Raw genomic sequence first — 21,722 nt, forward strand, 5'->3', positions numbered from 1 at the left:
TTTGGCGTCTCCGCTCATATTTTCCACGTCGCAACCTTGCCTTCCTCCATTTGGCTGCATGTCATGGCTGCGCTCACTAACCCACCCCCCGCTCCCCCTCCACCCTCCTACCTCCACCTCCACTGCCACCTTCCTCCCAAGCTCCAAAACGTCTCTCCCCTGGAGAGGCAGCGCCCAGATGAAAGGCTAAGGCGGACAATAAAAATGCTATTTAAATGCAAGGGTGTTTGTGTGCGAGTGCGAGATATTTCCCGGTGAAAGTGAGCTGCCGCATCCCGATAAATAATAAATATAAGGGGAATGTGATTTACATTTATCTCACCGAGGCAGCCAATATGAATTTGGGTAAATCCTGGAAGATGGGGATTTAAGGAGCAAAATGACTGCGACTGATTCACATGCTGTGTGTCCCACGCATTCACGATGCCTATAAGGTGCACTGCTGCCTTTATTACACAAGGAGGCACAAACTTGGATGCTATCGAAAATAAACAACGGTGATCCTGCGCAAGGTGACTTTAGCTGGCGTCAACAAGACCCTTATTCCAACTTCGGCAGGCTACTCCCTACATTATAAACACCTTCTTGTGGTGTTTGATTGAATCTCAACCACCAAGTTGGTTCTGGTGACTTCAACCCAAGACAGTCTCTCAACCCTGCACCCTCAAAAAAGTTGTCAATGGAGGTCTTTTCCCGCCCCTGAATGGTAGACCAGGATTTCCTCAAAGCCATCTCAAAGTTGTTCTCCGTGGCTTCTTCCTACGTACGACTTTTTGCCTCAGCGATTACCACACCTTGTATTCCACTTGGTCCATTTGGGCTCAGTGGTTTTCCATCTCCCCTGGGACATGATCTCATTCCTGCCAGAGGTGAGAGTTGAAGACCCTTTTGATAGGGGACTAGGCCAGACATTCCCAGCAGACCCCTCATAATATGTTAAGGCTTTTCAGGTCAGACTGGCACCTTCCCCCACTACCCACCATCACTGCCAACAGTGAAGATTGTTCCACCATTTTCTTCACCTGAATGTCCAAGACATGTGACTGCAAGTCCAATGACACAGCCACAAAGTCCAGCATCAAAGTAAAGCCTGAGGTGACCAACACCTACTTGGCAACTCCAGAGAGGAAAAGTCCAATCCCTCTCAAGACAACTGGCACCAGAGCCTAAACTCTGTGTCAAGGTAATTCTGTAATTAACGATGGGACCAACAAGGTCCCCGACTTTGACCGTGAGCCAGCTCCCTCCCGCAGATGGATCTTAGTCGATCCCCATCTCAGGGAAAATGCCATCCAAAAGTGTTTCTTCATTGGGCGTCTTTGTCTGGTCCCTCACCCAGGACCCGTTTGCCCTGGACGACCCTACCAGGGATATAAAACCCTTAAGTCCCACAGGATCAAGGGAACACTCAGGGAGGAGGAGTCTATTGTACAAAAATCCCGTTATTCACATACACACATACTCATTAGGAATTCTAACCAGGTATGCCACAGCGGGGCTCATAAGGTAAATTAAATGCCGTGATCTAGAATCACTAATGCCATCATGAATTTGAGCGGTGCTCATTTTCGGAAGCTAACGGTTATGTAGATACCTTGTCATCCACTTGAAGAGCCAATAACAACCACTTGTCGTTGGCGGGCAGGTGAAGCGTTGGCGGTGACCCCTTTCCCTTCCTCTGGGGGTGCAAAGGGCACGTGAGCGAGAGGTTATTATGGGATGTCCGCGGGGTCGCTTTTCCTGTGAACCTGCCATCCAGCTCGTGGATGTTGTGTGTGTGCGCATGCCACATGTGCTTCCTGTTAGTTCCAGATGCCACTCTGACAGGTGCATTGATGTGATTGATACCCCACTCTGACTTTTTACCCCGTCCTCTCTCACCTACACTTTCATGGCGGCGACCCCCTTTTGCGCCAAAGTTCATTCGTAAAGCTAGCATCGAGCCGGCCAATAAAACCAAGCCACACGGCCGGACCTCATCTGGGTTTTACGGCTCCTCGGTAGCTCCCCACTCAGTCTCCAGCTGAGAGCTATTTCACTATTTATTTACATGTAATTATGGCTATGAGGTGCAGATATTAACACTGTCAAGAACAATTTGACCTGACATTTTTCACCAAGCCTGGCCCCTGCTGGTTTTAGCAAACAAACCATCCCCACCCCTCCTCCTTCTTCTTCTCCCCATCATCCTCGCCTTCCTCCAACCTTTTCTCCAGCCGTCTCACTTTCTGCCTCCTGCTGCACACACTCACACACACATAACCAAAACTACTCTCCTAGAATCAGAAAATCTGCCGTTTAATTTAGAAGTCTGTGTGTGTGTGTGCATGTCACAGTGTGTGTGTGTGCGCACTTCTGGAAGGGGGCCTCTCTTGTTCCCAGTGGCTGAATCCATCCCATAGTTACTCAAGCATATCACTAGCAAAGAATAGACGACTGCTCCCCACACATTCTCCAATTGCAGTCCAATAGACGACATATTAACCTCTGGTTAGTGCGGGGCGGGGACTTGATAGCTCGTGGTGTGATGTGTTTAAGAGGTTAGTGGACAGCTGTGCTCACTCAGATGTTATGGCATTACTAGAAAGGTTGTGCGGAATAAAAGGTGGATGTGTGTTATTTTAATGTTTTGGGGTCAGGTATGTGCTCAGTGTATTTGTGTGTGATAAGCCGAAGATGATTTTTTAAAATAAATAATGCTATTTTCTGGGAAATTTTTTAATTATTTTTTATTGTGTTTTTGTGTCAAAAGCAGATATAATTCTTCCTGGTTCTACAGATATTTGTCAGATATGGGCGTAAGATGAATATGAATTAGTTGTACTATTTGCCTGGGTTTTTTTTGGGGGGGGGGACTGGAGGGACAGGAAGAGTGACAGCTTGTTCCAGCGGCTTCTAATCATCCTCATCTGCGCCTCTCCTGTCAATGCCCACTTTCTGTCAGTGCCAATCAGCCACTTAATTGAACACAATTAGCACCCCACCCCAACACCGCATTCTTCCAAGACACCCCCCACCCCCACCCCCCGCTACCTCTCATTCCTGGTGGAAGACACTTTTCACTTGTTATTAATGTGCCGCGGCCAATTAAGACAGTGGGATGCGGGCCAAAGCCCATCATCTGCTGCCTGCCACCGTCGCGCAACCCCCAGCTACCCCACCCCACCCCCTTGCACCGCGCCACCTCCACCGTGACCAAAACGCTTTAATTCAATTTATGCAATCGCTGTTATTTTTAAATAGTCATTTTGTCTGCTCATATGAGGGGCCTGACTGCCCGCTGGGCTGCCGCCCCCCCCTCCCTCATTTTATGTGAGGAGAGGGGGAAGGGGAGCAGGAGTTTACTCCTAGATAGTTGGACTTATTAGATAAGGTCGATTGGGCCTCCTATTTAGTGAATATAAGGACACCCACCCCTTGCCTATGCCTCAATTTGATCATTTATACAAATGTTAACTTTAGACAAAATGGACGCCTATATATAAATTAGAAAGTGCAATTCATTATTTTCTTACATAAATGATAATATTCAAGACATATGTATGTATCATAAATATGTTTCTATAAATATAGGTGAGACAGTAAGAAACCATGCATGGACAAAGTGGGTGCACAAATATACAGTAAATGATGCAGTTCAAATGACTGACATTTTAAATCAAATTGTTTAAACAATAAATAATAAATAAAAAATGCTGCATGTAAGCTTCCTAATTAGAAAAATCAATACCAAAGTAGAACATGTTGAGTGTGACAGGCCATTGTACTTGCTAATGTTCCATTTCCCAATTGCGTATTCTGGAATAGTTGACCGTCCCTTGTCAAAGTCAGACACTTCCCGGATGATCAGCGCCCGAGGACGAACCAGCGCTTCCCAATATCGATCTGCAATTCATGCGTCACCTGCGCGCATCTCCACTAATCGCTCTCCATCTGTTAAGGTGTTAAGATGCGACATTCTGCAGCCTTCAGATAAGTGGCACGCGTGTTGCCAGTGCTCATTTTTATTCCCCCACCTCCCGTCTGGCCGCCTTTGACCTCTGCCTAACTTAAAGGTACATCTCGAGGGCATTTCATTTGGGCCCAGCGCCGCAGCTATCGGTGACAGAGGAACTAATCCAGTCTTGCGCAGATTAAGAGTATTTGTGGAGCTACGGCTGTGCTGGATGGAACAGAGGGGCTCTCGCTATCAGCTCTCCAGGCAGGCGAGCCCTCAGGCCAGCGCAGTCCTAAAGGAGTCTTTGTACTCCCCCCCCCCCCCAAAAAAAAAAAATCCTCCACTTAAATTTCACTCTATCACTTTCTAGTTGCGTCTCCAGCACCCCCTGCCCTTCTTCAGATGGCTGTCACATTTCTACTCGTCCTTTTTTTTTTTACACACACGAAATGCTGCAGATTTCACTGCTGAATTGTATTTTTTAACCGTTTTAATGCACATTTTCTCCAATTTTATTTTGTAGTTCTAAAAAAAAGATGCAGATTTCACTACAGTATTTTTTCTAAGTTATTGCACCCCTTCCATTTTTATTTTTATTTTTTTTACAAAAAATTGTGCAGTTATTTGAATGGGAGAATATGTTGCACATTTTAATCCAGAATTTTTTTTAGTTAAAAGTATGATCCCAAGTTTCACTTTCTGTTCGTGTGCCTCCTCCTATAGGCCTTTGCATTTCCTCTCTGCTGTAGGTGCCGGAAAACGCTGCAAATTTCACTCCATAAATCTTTTTAACATTACACTAATGCATTCTTTTCTGTATCACATTCTATTCGCATCATGGCCACTACTTTCCTTCTACTTTTGCAATTCTGCTCTCCTTTTTTTTCCACCCACACTGCTGCAGGTGTTTGATTGGGAGGAAAAGCTGCAGATTTCACTCCAGAATTATATTTCAAATCGTGTTATTGCATGTCTTTCTTTTCAATATCACTTTCTATTCGCGTCTCAAGCCCTGCTACCCTTCTTCCATGGGCCTTCATACTTTCTCCTTTTTTAACACACACTGCTGCAGGTGTTGGAACGGGTGGCTATACAGCGGATGTCACTCCAGAATTCAAGAATTTGTCATTTCGATTTCTCTTCATGTTTTGAAATACCTATGCTCTCCTTTCTATTTGGACTCTGCCGTCTTTTTTAATAGTGTTCAAAAGCTGCAGAGTCCATTCCGGAATTATATTTTAAATGGTATTAATGCAGGTCTTCACACCTCCAGACAACGCAGGCACAGGGACAAATCTCTCCAGATCTCCCTCCAGAATTGTATTTGAAAGGGTATTAGTGCATATCTTTATTTTGCCTTAATTTCCACGCGGCACAACAACAATATTGCACAAAGGGAAAGTCGTCAAACATACGGACACACAAAAAAGAAAAATGCAACGTGACTGTTGCAGACATGAGAGGGGAGCAATGAAAGGAGCTCTTTATGTGCCTGGAGTATGCTATTTATTTATCTGAAAGGATGCACATTGTATCAATTTACAATTCTCCGCAGGCTGCGGGCTTCGCAACTTGAGAGAATTAATTACTTTTTTTGTTATTATTTTTAAAGTAATCTATCTGGGGGGGGGGGGGGGGGGGGTGTTAGAGGGAACAGCCCGGAGCATTGTCCTTTAAACTAAAGTCCTGGCTCGCATTATCTCCCCGAGCAGCACTCGTGCGAACACCGACAACAAACGAGCAGCTGAGGAAGAGGAAGGAGATGGGGGGGCGGCAGTGTATGACAACAACAACAAAAATACAAATTTGTTGTCATTTTTTTGTGGAACATTTATGGTAAAAACGCAGCATATTTTGTAAAGATCAACTACGTATTACATAGTCCAAAATCAACAATGTAGAAACCACTACGGCAAATATTTTAATACATTTAATCAAATTAGGTTATTAAAAAAAAAAAAAAATCTGATTACTTTTTCATGGAAATTCTACTAAATATTTTTTGGGGGTATCCTAACAGTTAAAATCCCTTTATTAGTATTTTTAACAGAAAGTTGCAGAGGGTGCTTATCTATGCTGCTTCAGCAAAAATAAAACGATTGATGTCAAATTTTTTCTTTTGGAGAAGTACTGAAGGCTCTTTCTGACCCATCCTGATCTACTAAAATAGCAACCAAAAAAAAAAAACGGTGACGCCGGCCATTTCTGGAGATAAGGCCTCCATTTTCTTTTGAAGAACTTTTATGAGCGTGAATATTACCGTAATTGCAGCGATTGTTGGCCATTGCGTTTCATCGGGGAGGGCGATGCAATCGAGCTTCAATTAAAAGCTAAAACGGACTCTCCCTGCAGGACACGTTGTCAAATGTCGCATGGATTTTTATGAATCTCAGTCAGACGCATCACACGGGTGGAATGAACAAACATATAGAAAAGGACACAACAATGTGTGAAAGCGCTTCGGAGTTGCGAAAGATGTGATGAATGTCGTCAAGGCTCGATTCCTCCTGTTCTGGCTCGCTCGCATATGTCTAAGCGGCGACGGCCTCCGCGAGAGCCTAATTGGTTTAGCAGGCGAGGGGTCACAGGTCAGCGTAGCGTAGCCAAACTCAACGTGAACCTGATGTTGAGAGGAAGGCCTGCTCGCTATAGGAGGGAAACATGTGTGGGATACAGGTCTTTTTTTTTTCTTTCCTCTTCCTATACTAACAATGTCTGCTGTGCATTGTTTTTATGACTTTTCTTGTATTTTATTGTATTTTTTGCAGAGGGTTATTATATATTTTTTAAATTTCTTTTCTGAAAATTTGGCTACATTTTACGAATTCAGTTCTGTGAGCCGGTGTGTAATTTGAAACATCCATTATTCGAGGTAATTTTTCACAGTGAAATTAATGGGAACACAATTAATCCGTTCCAGCCCCAATTTATAATTCCCTTTTTTAACGGGTGTAAGGTTGAAAATAAATATAGTGCAATATATCACACTGTTTTGAAAAAATTTAGATCATTTTCAACCAAATATATTTCTGATATTTTTATAAAGTAAAATTCTATAAATACTGCAGTACTTTTTTTTTTTTTTTAATTCCGCCTCTTTTCCTTGTATCTCTTTAACAAGGTGCTTGAGATCGCAGCACAACTGGAGGTAATCTCTTCCATTTGAACACATTCCGAGCGCTTCCTCCGGCGAATGTCACATGCTATTACAATAATCTAGAATATTGAATTGGAAGCTTTATGCAGTGGGAATAATGCACGCTCCGTCATATTGCGGGGCCGAGCCCTAACCTGCAGTATCAGCGGGCCTCTCCGACTCGGCGCGGGGATCTGAGGGGATCATTTACCAGTTCCAAGTCCATTACTATTCATGAGACGGCGGGCTTGGGGGCGAGGGATTAGGGACTCCCTTGGCGCTTGTTGTGCCGCCGGCTCCGGCTCGGGCCGCGGGACGGGGGCCGTCTGGCGCGGGTGGCGGGTCTATTATCGCCCCGAGACCTCGGTGTCCCTCATCGGAACACTCAGTGACAGCGCCAGCTAATGGAAACAGTCGCTCTTGTTCCCTTCAAACCCCTTCGCCCCCTAACTCGTCCTGAAGAAAAAGACGGGCCACTCGATCCTTTTTTTTGCTCAACTCTGAGCAGAAACGGCGCCTTTCCATGGAAGTGCCCAATGATTGGCTGGCGACCAGTCCAAGGCGTATTCTGCCTCCCAATTTTGTTGCATGTACAATGACAATAAAGGCATTGTATTCTCTTCAAAGTCAGATGGGATAGAGTTAAAGGTCACGCACTACAGAAAATGGATGGAAGTCTTTCCCAAAGATATTTGGAAGACTTCTTCTGAAATTGTTGTGTTGGCAAGCATAGCAAATGTGCCAGCCTCAAAACCCAGTATTTTGCCACAATTTTATGAAAAGGTCATTTTAAGTTGAATTTCACTTTTGAATAATGTCCTGCTTTTGAATGAAACGGATACAAATAAATTTGATGAGTAATCAAAGAAATGATCAACAGGTTGATCGGTTATTCAAACTCTGCTCACTTGCAGCCCAAATTCTTCCCCAGTAAATCTGCCTGAAGTCATGAAAAGTTTTTTTTTTTTTTTTTTTTGACGTGCCCCCAGGTGATGAGCATCCTGAGCAATGGCAGTGCGGTGCCCTCGCAGCCTCAGCACGACTTCTCCATCTCGCCCCTGCACGGCAGCCTGGACGCCTCCAACCCCATCTCGGCCAGCTGCAGCCAGCGTTCGGACACCATCAAGGGCGTGGACAGCCTGGCCTCCTCGCAGTCCTACTGTCCCCCAACCTACAGCGCCACCAGCTACAGTGTGGACCCCGTCGCTGCCGCTGCCGGCTACCAGTACAGCCAGTACGGCCAAAGTAAGCCATCTACAAATATCCAAAATATAAAATACCAAAAATAATACTTGAATGCCAAAAAATGCAATTAAAGTTAATTGTAAAAGTGTAAAAAAAATGAATAGAGTAACCCATCGAAGCCTCAAATGTTCACATTTTTACAATATTTACAGCTTTTAACTTATTTTTAAGGACACCTTTAAAACAATACAAACAGATTGAAATAGAAATAAAATAGACTAGAAACAGAAATAATAAATTCTACCATCGAGCGTAACCGTGATATAATGATGGTTGACTGCGTACTAAAATGTGCAATATTCTTGGAAAATGCTTTTGAGAAATGGGAACTAATGATAAAACACAAAAGAGCAGAGACCCTCTTGACCTTTGCACCTGGAGGCCGAGACACGTGCTCTTGATAAAGATGCCCTCGCCCCCACATCGTGGCTGAGTCATATCCCTCTCTACTTGGACGGGAAAGAGAACGAGGGCCACTTCAAAGAGCGGCACGCCCTCGGGGCCGCCATGTCCTCTTGCCCACCTCTTCCTCTCGCCTCCATCACACACACACACATTAGTACAGCCCAGGGGCAGGAAAGAGTTAGCTTTATTCGATTAGCATAATTGACTGATGCTGTCGCAGCCATTCACCAAGGTAAAACCAAGCACGCCGTCCTGTGCGCCATTTGTTTGTATTTCCATCTCAAAGCTCCGTGTACGCAAGTTGCGTCAGTGATGCGTCAAGCGGATGCAAACTGATGGCGGGTTAATTAAGACGCTGATTGAGCGCAGTGGACAGCTAATGAATCGAGGGGGAGCCGGCGTCGGATGATGAAAATGATCGGCCGCGTGGAGTGTGGAGGGCATGAAATCGCAGATGCCAAGTGTAATGAAGACTGGCACGCATATTCACATACTCAAGGCTGGGAGGGTGGTGGGGGGGGGGGGGGGTCTTGCTGAGTGACGGCACAGAGGGAAGCTCTACTAGGCTGCACATGCGCCATGCCAGTGGCGTGCCAACATTTTTCACATCTTTCACTTCCGACACACTATTTCACATTCGAGCATACATGTGGAAATGGTCGCTTGTCAATCAGAGAGGTGACACAGGCAGGTTAGTGTAGGGACAAAGTGACATGGGGAAAAAGTTGTAATAGAAGGAAAATAAATTTCTGATAAACAGAAAAAAGTTATTTTTCTCCCAAAAATGTTTATAGTCATCTTCAAAAAAAACGTAAAAGACGATATATTATGCAAAACAGATTTTTATATATATACACAAGAATTAAGTAATATTACCAAATTGTAAAAAAAATCTATTTACAATATTCATATGAAAAAATTAAATTTGGTTCTACTAGTGACCCCAAAGCTAAGATTTCTGTTCCTGCTCCAGTCTGCTCTGTTCTTCCCCTGCGAGTACTGAAAGGATGTGCTTGTTGTTGTTTTTTGCTAGCTGCCGTGGACTACCTGGCTAAGAACGTGAGTTTGTCCACCCAGAGGAGGATGAAGCTGGGCGACCACTCGGCCGTGCTGGGACTGCTGCAGGTGGAGACGGGTCAGGCCTACTGAAGCCCTGAGGACGGCCAGCCGCTGGACCAACACTTTAGATCCAACACTTTTGACTTTGATGTTGATAGTAGTTCACATTCATCATTTCAACTACTTTCTCTGCTTTTTTTATATTGTTAATATTATTGTTGATGTATGATTGTTGTTCAAATGTTGGTCTTTGATTCCATGAAGAGGAGTGTTTTTTTTTCCCCCTAAGCAACTCTTTTCCCTGAGCTCCATTTTTTTTGGGGGGGGGGTTGACCTTCCCGCTTTCATATCCATCTTGACATTCCAAAAGCACTTGGCCACTCTGTGGGAAGTCTGGCTGGAGGGAATCTGCAGGGAATTTTAAGCAGTGTTTTGGCGGCCAATAGAACCACCAGCCCCACCCCTTTTAAGCGACGTCCCCCACTAACCTCCAGCCCATCCTTAGCCGCGGTCCATGGGGAAGGGCGGCTTTGTTTGCGGAAAACGGATTTGGGACATTACTATATTTTGTTTAAAAATATGGAAGCCGGGCTACATTACGCTAAATCCTGTCTGCCAGTCTGCAAAGCTGATTATATCGCATAAATATAAAATTATGCACCTTCACACAAGCATTCCTTCCGAAACATATAAAAAAAAAAAAAAAAAATCCTAAAAAGCATTCCAACACTTTTTCCAAAAAAGGACTTGAGAAAAACATGACATCATTTTAGGGCAATGAAGTTGACGATTTACTAAAAATGAAGTAAAATTAGGATGCATCTTTACAAAAATTAAATTGTAACATGGGTGAAGAATGTTTGACTTTTACAAGATAAAGAATAAGAGTTTATGAAAAATTTGATTTGAAAAATTTGTGATTTAATTTTCATTCAAAAATTCAGAACATTACATGAAAATAAAATTGAAACATTATGGGGCAACATGTAATATTACAAGAAAACTGACCAAAAAAGGTACATGTTTATGACAAAAATAATAATTTTATGAGCTCTTAGCATGATCTATCGGAAATCTCAAATATTTTTTAGCCTTCATCTGACATAATCCAGGACCACCTGTTTCCACTCATATGTCATTTATTTCTTTTTTTGTGGGGGGGTCAAACTTTTCAAATGTGTACAGGCTTCTTGTTTCTAAAGACTATGTTTTATACTAAAACAAAACTTTACCTTTCACTTTGACCGTCTGTTGTCTTTCAGTTGATTTTGTTGGGCTTTGTATTTAATTGCGTTTGAATCCCGCTTTGGGAAGTAGAATGTGTAAACACTTTGAAATGAATTCCCCTGGATGTGGTCCAAATGAAAGGACAAAAACTGCTCCAAATGGACCCCCATGGGAGCACTCGGCAGAACTTTTGACCTGCTGGCAAGGCAGGACTGGACCAGTTTCATGTTTACGCGCTCAATGGGGGGGGGGGTGAAAAAAAAAAACCTGAGTGGCGCTGGATTTGTACGCACTGATCACCTGCTTCTCCTGTGAACTTGTGAATACTTAAAAAAAAAAAAAAAAGACAAGCAAAAAAAAAAAAAGAATTAGAGTCGTCTTTAGTGTATCAAACTCATTTCTAACGCTCAATAAACATTTGGATATTTAAAGCATCTTATTCCTCCCTGATCCCCCGATGAGCTGAATTAACCTGTTTAGTTGCTTTCTGAGTTCCTGCTCTTTTTGTTCGGCATGTATGTGTGTGTATATTATCATGATATAATTTATTCTGCTCTATGAATATTAGACTAGTGGGAAAACTTGTATTGGTATTTACTACCTTCAGCCTGTGGGTGTGTTTACTGTAACACTGGCGTAACTGTTATCAAATAAAGATCCCAATTCAAATCAAACTGTGAATTGTTGCAGTGTTTTTTTTTCTGTTTGCCTTAAAAGTGAAGTAAAACTTGACAATTGTAATATTTAGAAAAAAAAACATTTAAGATAGTTGTTTTATGAAAATGACACTTAAGAATTGTTTATAATTTTTAAATTAAATTGTAATCTTTAAAAAAAAAAAGAATGAATTTGTGACGTTACAAAACATGGTGACACGGTGGGCGGGGAAGATAATTTCATTGTGTATGAATTAATGACAACGGAAGTGACTCATTGAAATGACAAGGAAATAAGTGCGTTGCAGAGATTATTGCTTTTTGGTATGCGTTCAAGAGCATGCATCGTCCGCGGTGGCTTGCAGCTGTAGGAAGTCAGTCAGCGTGTAACCGCAAGAATGTTGTCTACAAATCTGTCTGCTATGCTGTCCATGCAACGCGTCTTATGTTGCACGTCTAACATCCCGGCTCACTTAGTGTTTATTTTATCACCGCCGCAGCTTGTCACTTGCATCACATATCATCCCTTAAGAGCTCTTAGCCGTACTTTATCTAATTATCATGATTAGAATCGTGTGTTGATGAATCGAAACAGCAAATCAGGTTGTGATTGCCGGGTGAGAGATGCCTTACATAGCGAGAAATTATTCAATGCATATTGTTGTTCATTTGCACTTTAATGGAAGAGAGCGCAAAGGCAATCACGAGAATGAACACTTTAATATGAGACGAAGAATCTAATATAGGAAATACTTGTCTAAATAAACCTCTGTTACTCATTAATTGAAACAAATATTACTCTCTTCAGTTCTATTTCCTTGGAGGGGTCAGCAACCTCTCTAAAATGAGAGCTACTTCTTGGATACTGATTTCTGCAAAGGGCTCCGATTTTAACACACAATTATTTAACAATGCAGAAACTGAAGAATGAAGTAAAAAGTTTAGTATATGTGTACATTTTAAACAAAGACTTCTAGGCCATGTTTACTTGCTATGGTGTAAGAATAATGATTTTGATTGACATTGATTGTAAGGATCAAGTGGTCTTTACTCACATTTTTTTATAATTTGCATTCAGATCAATTCTACGCTAATATATTGATTACCAGTTAATATAAATAATGGGACAGAGTATCAAGGAGTCTAAGAATACTGCATCCATGTGAAAATTGCAGGAAAAATACAGATATTAAAAATTTCTCCTAAGTGTGGAGTTGGCCAGGGGGCTGCCCAGAGAGTGACGAAGGGTGGACATAACCACCCTTGGCCACCCCTTAGCTCCACCCCTGGTGATACTTTAAAAAAAATTGCATCAAAAGTCTTATGTAAAACATCTAAAAATAGCCAATTCCTATATGGTCTATTAATATACTTTGCAGGAATGGATTGATTTGATCTGTCCATATTTGTGAATGGCTATTTGAGGAGTGCAATTGACTAGCGGCCAGTCCAGGGTGTAACTGCAAAGTAGGATAGGCTCAAGCTCACCCACGACCCGAATGAGAACAAGCTTTATGGAAATGAGACGGATGCAAGTCTAAATCAGATGTGGATTGTTGACCTTGAGTATGTGCCGTGCATTGTTTGTCGCCTGTGTCAGGCTTCATCTCTTCCTCTTAAAGTTAGTGTCGTGCCTGAGCAGATTAGCCATGGCGTCCCTGCAGTTTTGTCCCTCCTCCGCCGTGCGCCTGTCACTCACTGTGGACGAGGTGGCGGCTCAGGCGTCACCACGCCGGAGAGCTTTGGCCCGCCACCCGCTTTGATCCAATAATTGATTGACTACAGGAGTCGAGGATCAACAAGAGCCCTTTTCCCCTCGCCTCTCTTCTAGGGAGGTTTTAGATAAAAGTGCCCAGGCATCCTGACTCCTCCTCTACCGCCTTGACGCGGACATGCGGCCATTGAAGAAGGGAGGGGATGTGGTAGGGGTGCGTGGGGGTTTCAGTTCCACGGTAGCTTTACTGTGGGCTGCATCTCCAGGTCCAGGGACCTCGTGCGCTGCCCCTGACTGTAATGGGTTTGTTTACATCACAGGGATGGAAATGGGGAGGATGGGGGGGGTTCAGCCTCAGCAGAGAGGCCAGGAGGGCTCTATCGCTCGGAGACTCAGCGCGGTCATAGTCACTCTGAAATGATCCGTGCAAGGGGGAGATGTGATTCTTATCTCATTTGGGGCCCCTGAACCTGGCCCTGCTTGATAAGTAACCTGCCGCCTGCTTGACAGCCGTGCCGTGGAGGACACTAACCTCCCAGGGAGGAAGCAAGGCCACGTCTTGATGGAGAAACATGAAAAAAAATAGCACTGTGCAAAAGTATTAGCACACCACTACTGCTGTTGTTTGCAATAGTTACTTCAACGTAAAAAACGGTGATGCCTTGATATAAGAGTTTAGCTCACAACTCAGAACATGATGGAGAAATGATACCACCTGCTCCACAACTAGCATAGCACGGTCTGCCAAATTCCCAAACACCATAAACGAAACTTGCTGCCGCGCAAAAATAAAGATGTGCCCAGCCGTGACACCCAGCGCATGTGACAAATCTCAAGACCAAAAGATATGTGAACACAAACAATGGTGCAACACATGTAGACAGATAATGTAAAAATACTCATGGGCGCATACTCTGTCATTTGTGAAAAATGACTTTTACTAGTCGCTGTTTTATTTCTACTTCCAGATTGGTCATTGAATTATAGCAAAAAGTATTTTTTTTATTGTTACTTTTAATTATGTCATCACTGTATTGTTTTATAAAGTAGAGTGCCTAACACACAATAGTCCTTTTAAAGTTCTAGAAAAATTCTGCATTAAAATAACGCTTACATTTATAATGACAACTTCTCATGTAGATATATTTTTACTTTGAAAGAAAACTTCTCATGTAGATATATTTTTATTTGAAAGAAAAGTGTTTCTGTTTTGCCCCGGATGGACCTATCGTATTTGCTGATTCTATTCTCGTTTCCCGAGTGTGAGAGTCTCCAGCCGTGTGCAGGTATGCTAAGAAATGATTAAGAGATGCTCCGGGGGTCTTGGTTTTATTCTCCGAGATTATGTGTCGCGGGGAGCAAAAAAAAGCTCCCAGCTGTCGCCATGAAAGTACTTACAGTATAATAATCCTCCACAAATCCTGTAATTATGCCAGCATATGCCATGTACCTGAGCCTCGGCTTTATGCTCGTCACCTCCGAGGATCCCGTGCAGACGCGCATATATATATCTGCTTGCTACTCGTTTGCATACGGCCAAGCAAATCTTATTTCGGGAAACATTCGGGCTGTTTTGAATTTCAAGGTTAACCCTCTCGAGTATTACACATAGATAATCTGTCGTGTAAAGAGTGAAAAGTAAAAAGAAAAAAAAAAAAAAAAAAAAAACGGGAGCTTAGAGTGAGGCATTGTCCCAGATTAATGCCAGTTCATTTCGCACATAGGCTTTATTGTCATATGATGCCTTACTTATATGGAATTTTGGACATTTTACAATGACAAAAACACTCAATGGCATCAACAGACAATTTAGGTTTTAAATATTACAATAATGCAAGAAATCTGTTATAATGCAAAGTGGCAGTAAAATAAGATATTGATAATAGTGATAAATCATTATGACTGACATCATTAGGATTTATTTAGTAATTCTGTCTCATTTTTGATTGCAGAATTTATTTTTGTAGATGCCAATTAAGTAACTGTTTCGTTAAGCAACTACATATCTAACAAAAAAAAAATTAAGGTGAAATGTTAAGCATCAACATATTAATATCAAGATGGAGCATGGAAACGGAAACATCAGATCATCATATTACTATCCAACTTCAAAGTAAATAAGGATTACATTTTGTAATGGTAAATGTGTCTACCATTTTTTGATTAAATGCAGCATAAATGTTTTGTGCTATAAAATAAAACTTAAAAGTTTGTAAAGTTGACGAAAATCGCTCTTTGCGGTTGTAGGTGAGCATAAACAAACTGCATAAAAAAATTTAAAAAAAAAGTCTGCTAGCATCAATATTCAACTGACGGCGCCACTAATCAACTTCAGTCACTTTCAACTGGAACTCTCATTTGCAATGTTCACATATGCATGGCATATATTTTAAAAACATCCAAACTTACATACGATGTTTTTCCTTCCCAGGGCACAAAACTAAATGCAGCATCTGTGCAGGTGTACCTAATTTTATGACTAATATTTATGTTGCATATCAGCACACCCTAAAGCAGAAAAGAATAAGGGGAGGTAGATGAAAAGTTGTAAATCTAGGAAATCAGAGCAAAGATAAAAATCTCTCAGTGAAGCTTCATTTCCATTCAAAATGGCAGCCTCTGTCTTCTCCAACTAATTAATATTAATAACCCAAATGGAAATGAGCGCGCCGGTGAGTGAGTTGAGCGCATTCAGCTAGGAGATTCGCATGTATAAGCCCTTTCTGGGGAAAAGTGAGCACCAAACAGGCGTGACGGCGGGGCACGGAGCGCCATACACACAGACAATTTTTCTAGATAATAGCCTATCACGCAGGATACAATTTAAATTAAAAAATGCAATTTTCACCTTGAAATGAACAAATGATTACAATTTCTATACAAATTAAGGCATCCAGGCTGCGCCTCAGTGCTGTGCCAAGGCCATGAAACCTGACATAATTGCCATGAAATACATTTTCAAATATTTGTATTTTGTCCAGCGCGCTTTTTTAAAAGGCACCGCTCTCTCGCCTTGTGTTGCCTTGTGATCTCACCTCCTTCTGGGGGGGAAATACATATGAGGAGAAAAAAAAAAAGGCAGAGATGAAAAGCTCTTCAACAGGAGAGATAAAAATGTGAAGAAAAAAAACAAGCTCCCGTATACACAGTAAATCAGCATCGGCCCCCGCGGCGATCTCTAAAAGCCAAATTACTGCTTCTTATCTAAGGAATCGCATCTACTAGTTATCTGCTCCTGAGATAGGCTCCTTGTGCTCCTCGCCAGAAATGCTATTTATTTGTGATTACTCTTTGAGTCAAAGCGTGTGTGTGTGTGTGGGGTGCAAAGTTTTGGCACATTCTGAACTCTTCAGAGACGCAAAGGCAGAACTGAAGGCACAAACACCTTATTTGGGCTTAGGGTGGTCCGCAGCAGAAAGAGGGATGAAAGTGTAGCCCATGGGAGAGATGAGACAAGAGTCCCGTCGTATCGCTCATGCCTTCGCGCTTGAGCAGAGGTGTCGAATTGACTTTAAAACGCAGAACCTGGCGTTGGAGACATAGGCGGGTGGAAGGCAGCCAAAAAGTTTGTCTTTTGACGCAGACATGCAAATGTCCTGGCTGAGGGGAGAAGAGAGATGCAAGGTTTCCAAAGAGCAAACTTTGCTCTGGTGTTGGCTTACAAACAAGATGTATGTGTCTAAATGCGTGCTAAATAATATCAAACGGGAACTCATATACTGGCCTTCGTGGACTTCCTATTCATTTTTGCGGAGGGTGGAATAAAACTAATTGTGGCACAAACCAGCAACCATTAATAGAAAGAATTTTTTTTCTCCGCATTTTTCTCCAAAAAGTTGAGTAAAACACAACTTGTAACAAGTTAGGGATGACTCTCTGTGACCATCTCCCGCTCCCTCCCTTCCCTCTCTTTGCCCTCCGCGTGTCGGAGACTCTCAGCCAGAGAGGCGCACATCAGATTTCAATAGTTGACCTCTTTAATGCTCAGGTCAGCTCTGCACCGGCAGCGATTTCACACTCAAGATGAAAGGGAAATGAACACTGCGGATGCGAGGGGGTGACACGGGGGCCCTGACCAGCCATTGCCACTCTAACCGCCTCGCTGCACCGGGCTCAGATGAGTCTACGAGGAGGGGGAGGTGGTGCTGAGACGGGCTTTTTGCCACCTGTGTAACAATGGCCAAAGTCAGCCAGCCACGACAGATATGTTCACTGTGATTGGCTCGGGGAAAAGGGCTGACTCGAACTAAGGACACAGTGGAAAGTCTCCTCATAGTCTGTGAGCAGCATGGATCCAGACAGCTACAATAAATAATCACAGTAAACAGCATCTTGTTGATGGACAGGTATTTTTGTTATTTGTGTGTGACTGGACAAAGAGAAACTCAAATTTTAAGGCATCACTGTATGACACCTATCATTTGAATTAAACCCTCTCTGTTGAAATTTAATTTTTTTAGTTTCTGCAAAAAAAGTCTATTGTGCCATTACCGGCTGCGCCTTGTTGCTTCATCTCAGTGCCGTCGTTACAGAGGACGAGGCAGGCCGCCAATGGCCGGTAGCTGCCTGCGAGTAATGTAGCGCTTAAGTGGCTGTCAGCTTTATAAAGGGAGGGAGTCGACTGTGTAAATGTGTGTGTAAATAGAGTGTCAGATCAGGACCCCAGGGAGCGGAGGTGGGGAGGGTGTGCACGTGTGTGCGTGTGTGTGTGTATATGTGTGTGTATATGTGTGTGTGTGTGTCCCAGTAATGGCAGTTTAACCCTCCCCTGCGTTCCCCGGGGCTCCACGTCGCCTCTGCCCGCTCCTCCCGGCTGGGCACAGTCGGGGAGCAGCTCCTTATTCATTCATGAGAGGAGCGGCGGATAAATAAAAAGGTTCATTACGGCGCTAAAGTGTTACTAATGACATGTACCTGCCACTGAGCACCTCCGAAAATCTAATGTGACACACCGGAATGGAAAATCTATTCTGGCCCGGCGAAAGGCCTCCAGTGGCGCCGGCGTGTATAGATCTACTCTATGGAAATTTCTTTCCGCTTGCCCCCCAATTGTGTCTCTGCCTAAAAGCAATATTTACACTAGCACAGCCATTATGTCGTACTACGCCCTCTGCGCCTGCCGCTGCGACCTCCACATTAGCTGCAAATTGGACTTTACAAACTTGTCGGGGCAGGCACACTCTTGGACTCTGCAGCCTCCAATAAAATAGCACTGTGACATTAACGCTCAATTCCATCACATGCGTCTTGGATTGTACGCCAATGTGTGAATAGTTAGTTCAATTATGACCAATATGCCAAGTTCGGGCAGAAGTTTAACTTAGAGGAGCCCGCACAAATTTTGATGCCACTATTGAAAGAAACTAATTTGCTATAAAAACCTCAAGGATGTATATGTTTTTGACATAATTGCACTATAACTAAAAAAATTGGATGCTAGTGGAAACACAATCTGTACATAATCACATAAGTTGATACAATTAGATCCTAAAATGTATCTTTGGTTATCATGACAAATGACAAAGAAATAAAAATATATTAAATTCAACTATATATTTGAACAAGTAACATATCCATCCATCCATCCATCCATCCATCCATCCATCCATCCATCCATCCATCCATCCATCCATCCATCCATCCATCCATCCATCCATCCATCCATCCATCCATCCATTTTCTGAACCGCTGAATATTTATATTAAATATTACAGAGGATGAAAGAATATGAATTTGTAGTACAAATCAAAATATGATCCTCAATATTTAACCATTTGGAACACACACATTGCAATGTATGGAATTTAATGTTCTTTATCCACCCCAAAATATTGTAGTATAATATACATATAAAATATATTTTTAAAATACATTTGAGGTGCATGGATGTCTTTGACAATAAAATAACTATATTTTATTAATTTACTGCATTTTTTGTGTAATTGGATGGGTAGCATCACAGGGTCCTGTGCGTCTACAGATTTAATTGTAAATAATACTGCCAGAGAATATAATAAGATTACAGTACAACCAAATAAATGGTACCACCACTGCCTCAAAAGAAGAAAGGCAAGCTATGTAAAATATACCGGGCAGCCAACTGATTTCAATTGAAAAAGTCTTGAAAATGAAATATCAATAATGAAAAGTGAGAATATGTGCCGTTACACTCTTTCTATTACTTTGGTCAGACGAGCACAATAACAAACATATTGTTGAATGAACACCTCTGTGATGATGTCAATCCCCCCAAAAAAGATGTCCCAATTTCTAACGCGGTTCTCATTTTGCATGTCAATAGACACGTATGGTTGCACAAAAAAGGTGGTGGAGGAGCGTTCGGTGCGGCTGATTGACTTTCCCTCTTAAGACGCCCGCAGCAGAGGGGCTTAAAAGCGTTACTGTCAGCTTCTCACCTGCATCACAGGAGCTGCGGCCTCCCGCTCGGAGCATGCAAAGCAATATCCCTCTATTCACGGCCGGGGCCGAGCCGGGATTCACAGCTGTGGCTCTTTGCACAAAAGCAGAGGGTCAGTGTTATCTTATTGAGTTACCTGTGGCTAAGCCCTGAGCCGGCGCATACAATGACGACCGCTTAATGACGGCACCGGGGCCTTAACCCCTCGTCCCCGAGCCTCATTTCCGCGCGGCGGCTGCCATTTCACAGCTGTTAGCCACACACTCTCTTTGTCGTGATTAGGGACAAATTAATAGATGCCTCCTGGTAATCAGCTTTCATTAGGGGGCCTGTCAAAGCGTCGGGCGGCGTCCGACGGGCGGCGGGGCCCCGGACACGCCGCCACTCGATGTGTGGCTAAAGGCGCGGGGAAAGCGGCACATTGACACTCGTCGTGGGCGCATTAAGATGGAGGTCATCGCGGGACTGACATAAAGAGTAGTCTTTCTGCTGGCTGTAATTGGCCCCAGCATGCTGAAAATGGACTGTAAAATGTAAAAGGGGGAGGGTGGAGGGGAGTTGGGGAGGAAAGCGGGCAAGTAATTGATTTTTTCCCCGCATGCGGAATCCAGGCCAGGGCTGTTTAGCGAGTCGTTTACAAGAGCCAGCGGACGGCATAGACGCACTCATCTGCCGGGAGTTCCCAGGGGCGCGTCGGGAGATAACACACCTGACACCCCCGCAGCAGATGGACGGCAAGTCACCGAGGGGCACCGGGCGTCAGAATTCCCGCGTGCGTCGGGCGGGCGCCGTCTATTTCCACTCCCCTCCATCCGCTCTCGGAATGGATGAAATAAACTCATCAGACTTCCAGCAAGTTTGGCATTGTGCTCCAAAGCCCAAGTCATTTCAGTATGTAGATTTGAGACTTAAGCCCATAACCGCGTTGCATGGTGCATGACCACCCCCACCTGCTGGAGAAGAAGCAAGGCCTGGGTGTGCATGATGGGATATCTGCGAGACGGGATATAGCGGCTGGCCTCCCTGCATGTTCCGTCATTGAGCTCCAGCGCAACCCCTTGAGGGAATTAAGACAATAGCCTGGTGTCAGATGGCATAATCTACTCACAAACAACAACAACAACAAAAACACTATCTTATTCACCATGAGCTGTGTGTAAAAACGCCTTGGAAAAAGATGAATGAAGACGAGGTGACGACGACGCACGCATGTCAAGATCTATATGATCTCGTCGGCGTATGGAAACGGTGCCGATTCGCCGCAGAGTCACTGCTGTCAAAAATGGAGATGAGCCACCCAGAAGCCGGTGGCATCGTGCGCTATTTGTGCGTCACGCACAACACGCGCCATTTTCCTCAGCGTCGGGCTAAATTGCACCAAACAATGTTCAAGATCAATTCCTGCATCAAAAAACAATGAGCACAAATCCCATTTCTTCAGCCCATATTGTGCTGGGAGAGGGCCCCCGTGTTTGCATGAAGGTAATTACAGCGGGATTTGATGTTGTGGTGTGCCCAGAATTCTCCCAGCTTTAGATCAGACTCAGGGTGCTCCACCCCATTAAAACTCCATATGGGGAGCCCAGCTGTGATCAGAATTGCAAGAGCAGGAGGGGGAAATCGATTTCATTTGCAGGATTATTGATGTAACCAAGATGCCGTTTGTATCAAACATAAAGTCTCATTTCAGAGGTCATGGATAGAACTGGAATGGAGGCCCCCTGGCTGTTTGTTGTATTCAATGAAACATTACAAAAAAGAAAGAGTCAATATATACACTGATATACATGGCCTTCACCGCATTGCACCACAGTGGCACTTTGCTGCATTGCATTTATTACACCTCTGCTTAGACAACTAAGTTATGAATGTGGTGACACAATTAAAATCAGAATTCAAACATTTATGGCAGGAGGAGGGGGGGG

The 21,722-nt window shown here is 43.4% G+C and overlaps 1 protein-coding gene across 2 annotated transcripts in view; it reads left to right on the forward strand.

Moving 5' to 3' along the window:
* The window catches only part of pax7a (paired box 7a), a 43,762-nt gene extending 32,079 nt beyond the window's left edge, over positions 1 to 11,683 (forward strand). For both annotated transcript variants that reach the window (XM_049733988.1, XM_049733989.1), the window contains exons 8-9: positions 8,063 to 8,318; positions 9,757 to 11,683. In XM_049733988.1, coding sequence (XP_049589945.1) covers positions 8,063 to 8,318; positions 9,757 to 9,872 — 372 coding nt within the window. In that variant the 3' untranslated portion in view covers positions 9,873 to 11,683. The remainder of the gene's footprint in view (positions 1 to 8,062; positions 8,319 to 9,756) is intronic.
* Positions 11,684 to 21,722: the final 10,039 nt, after the last annotated feature.

Source organism: Syngnathus scovelli, chromosome 11 (genome assembly GCF_024217435.2).
Source record: "Syngnathus scovelli strain Florida chromosome 11, RoL_Ssco_1.2, whole genome shotgun sequence".
Taxonomy (NCBI): domain Eukaryota; kingdom Metazoa; phylum Chordata; class Actinopteri; order Syngnathiformes; family Syngnathidae; genus Syngnathus; species Syngnathus scovelli.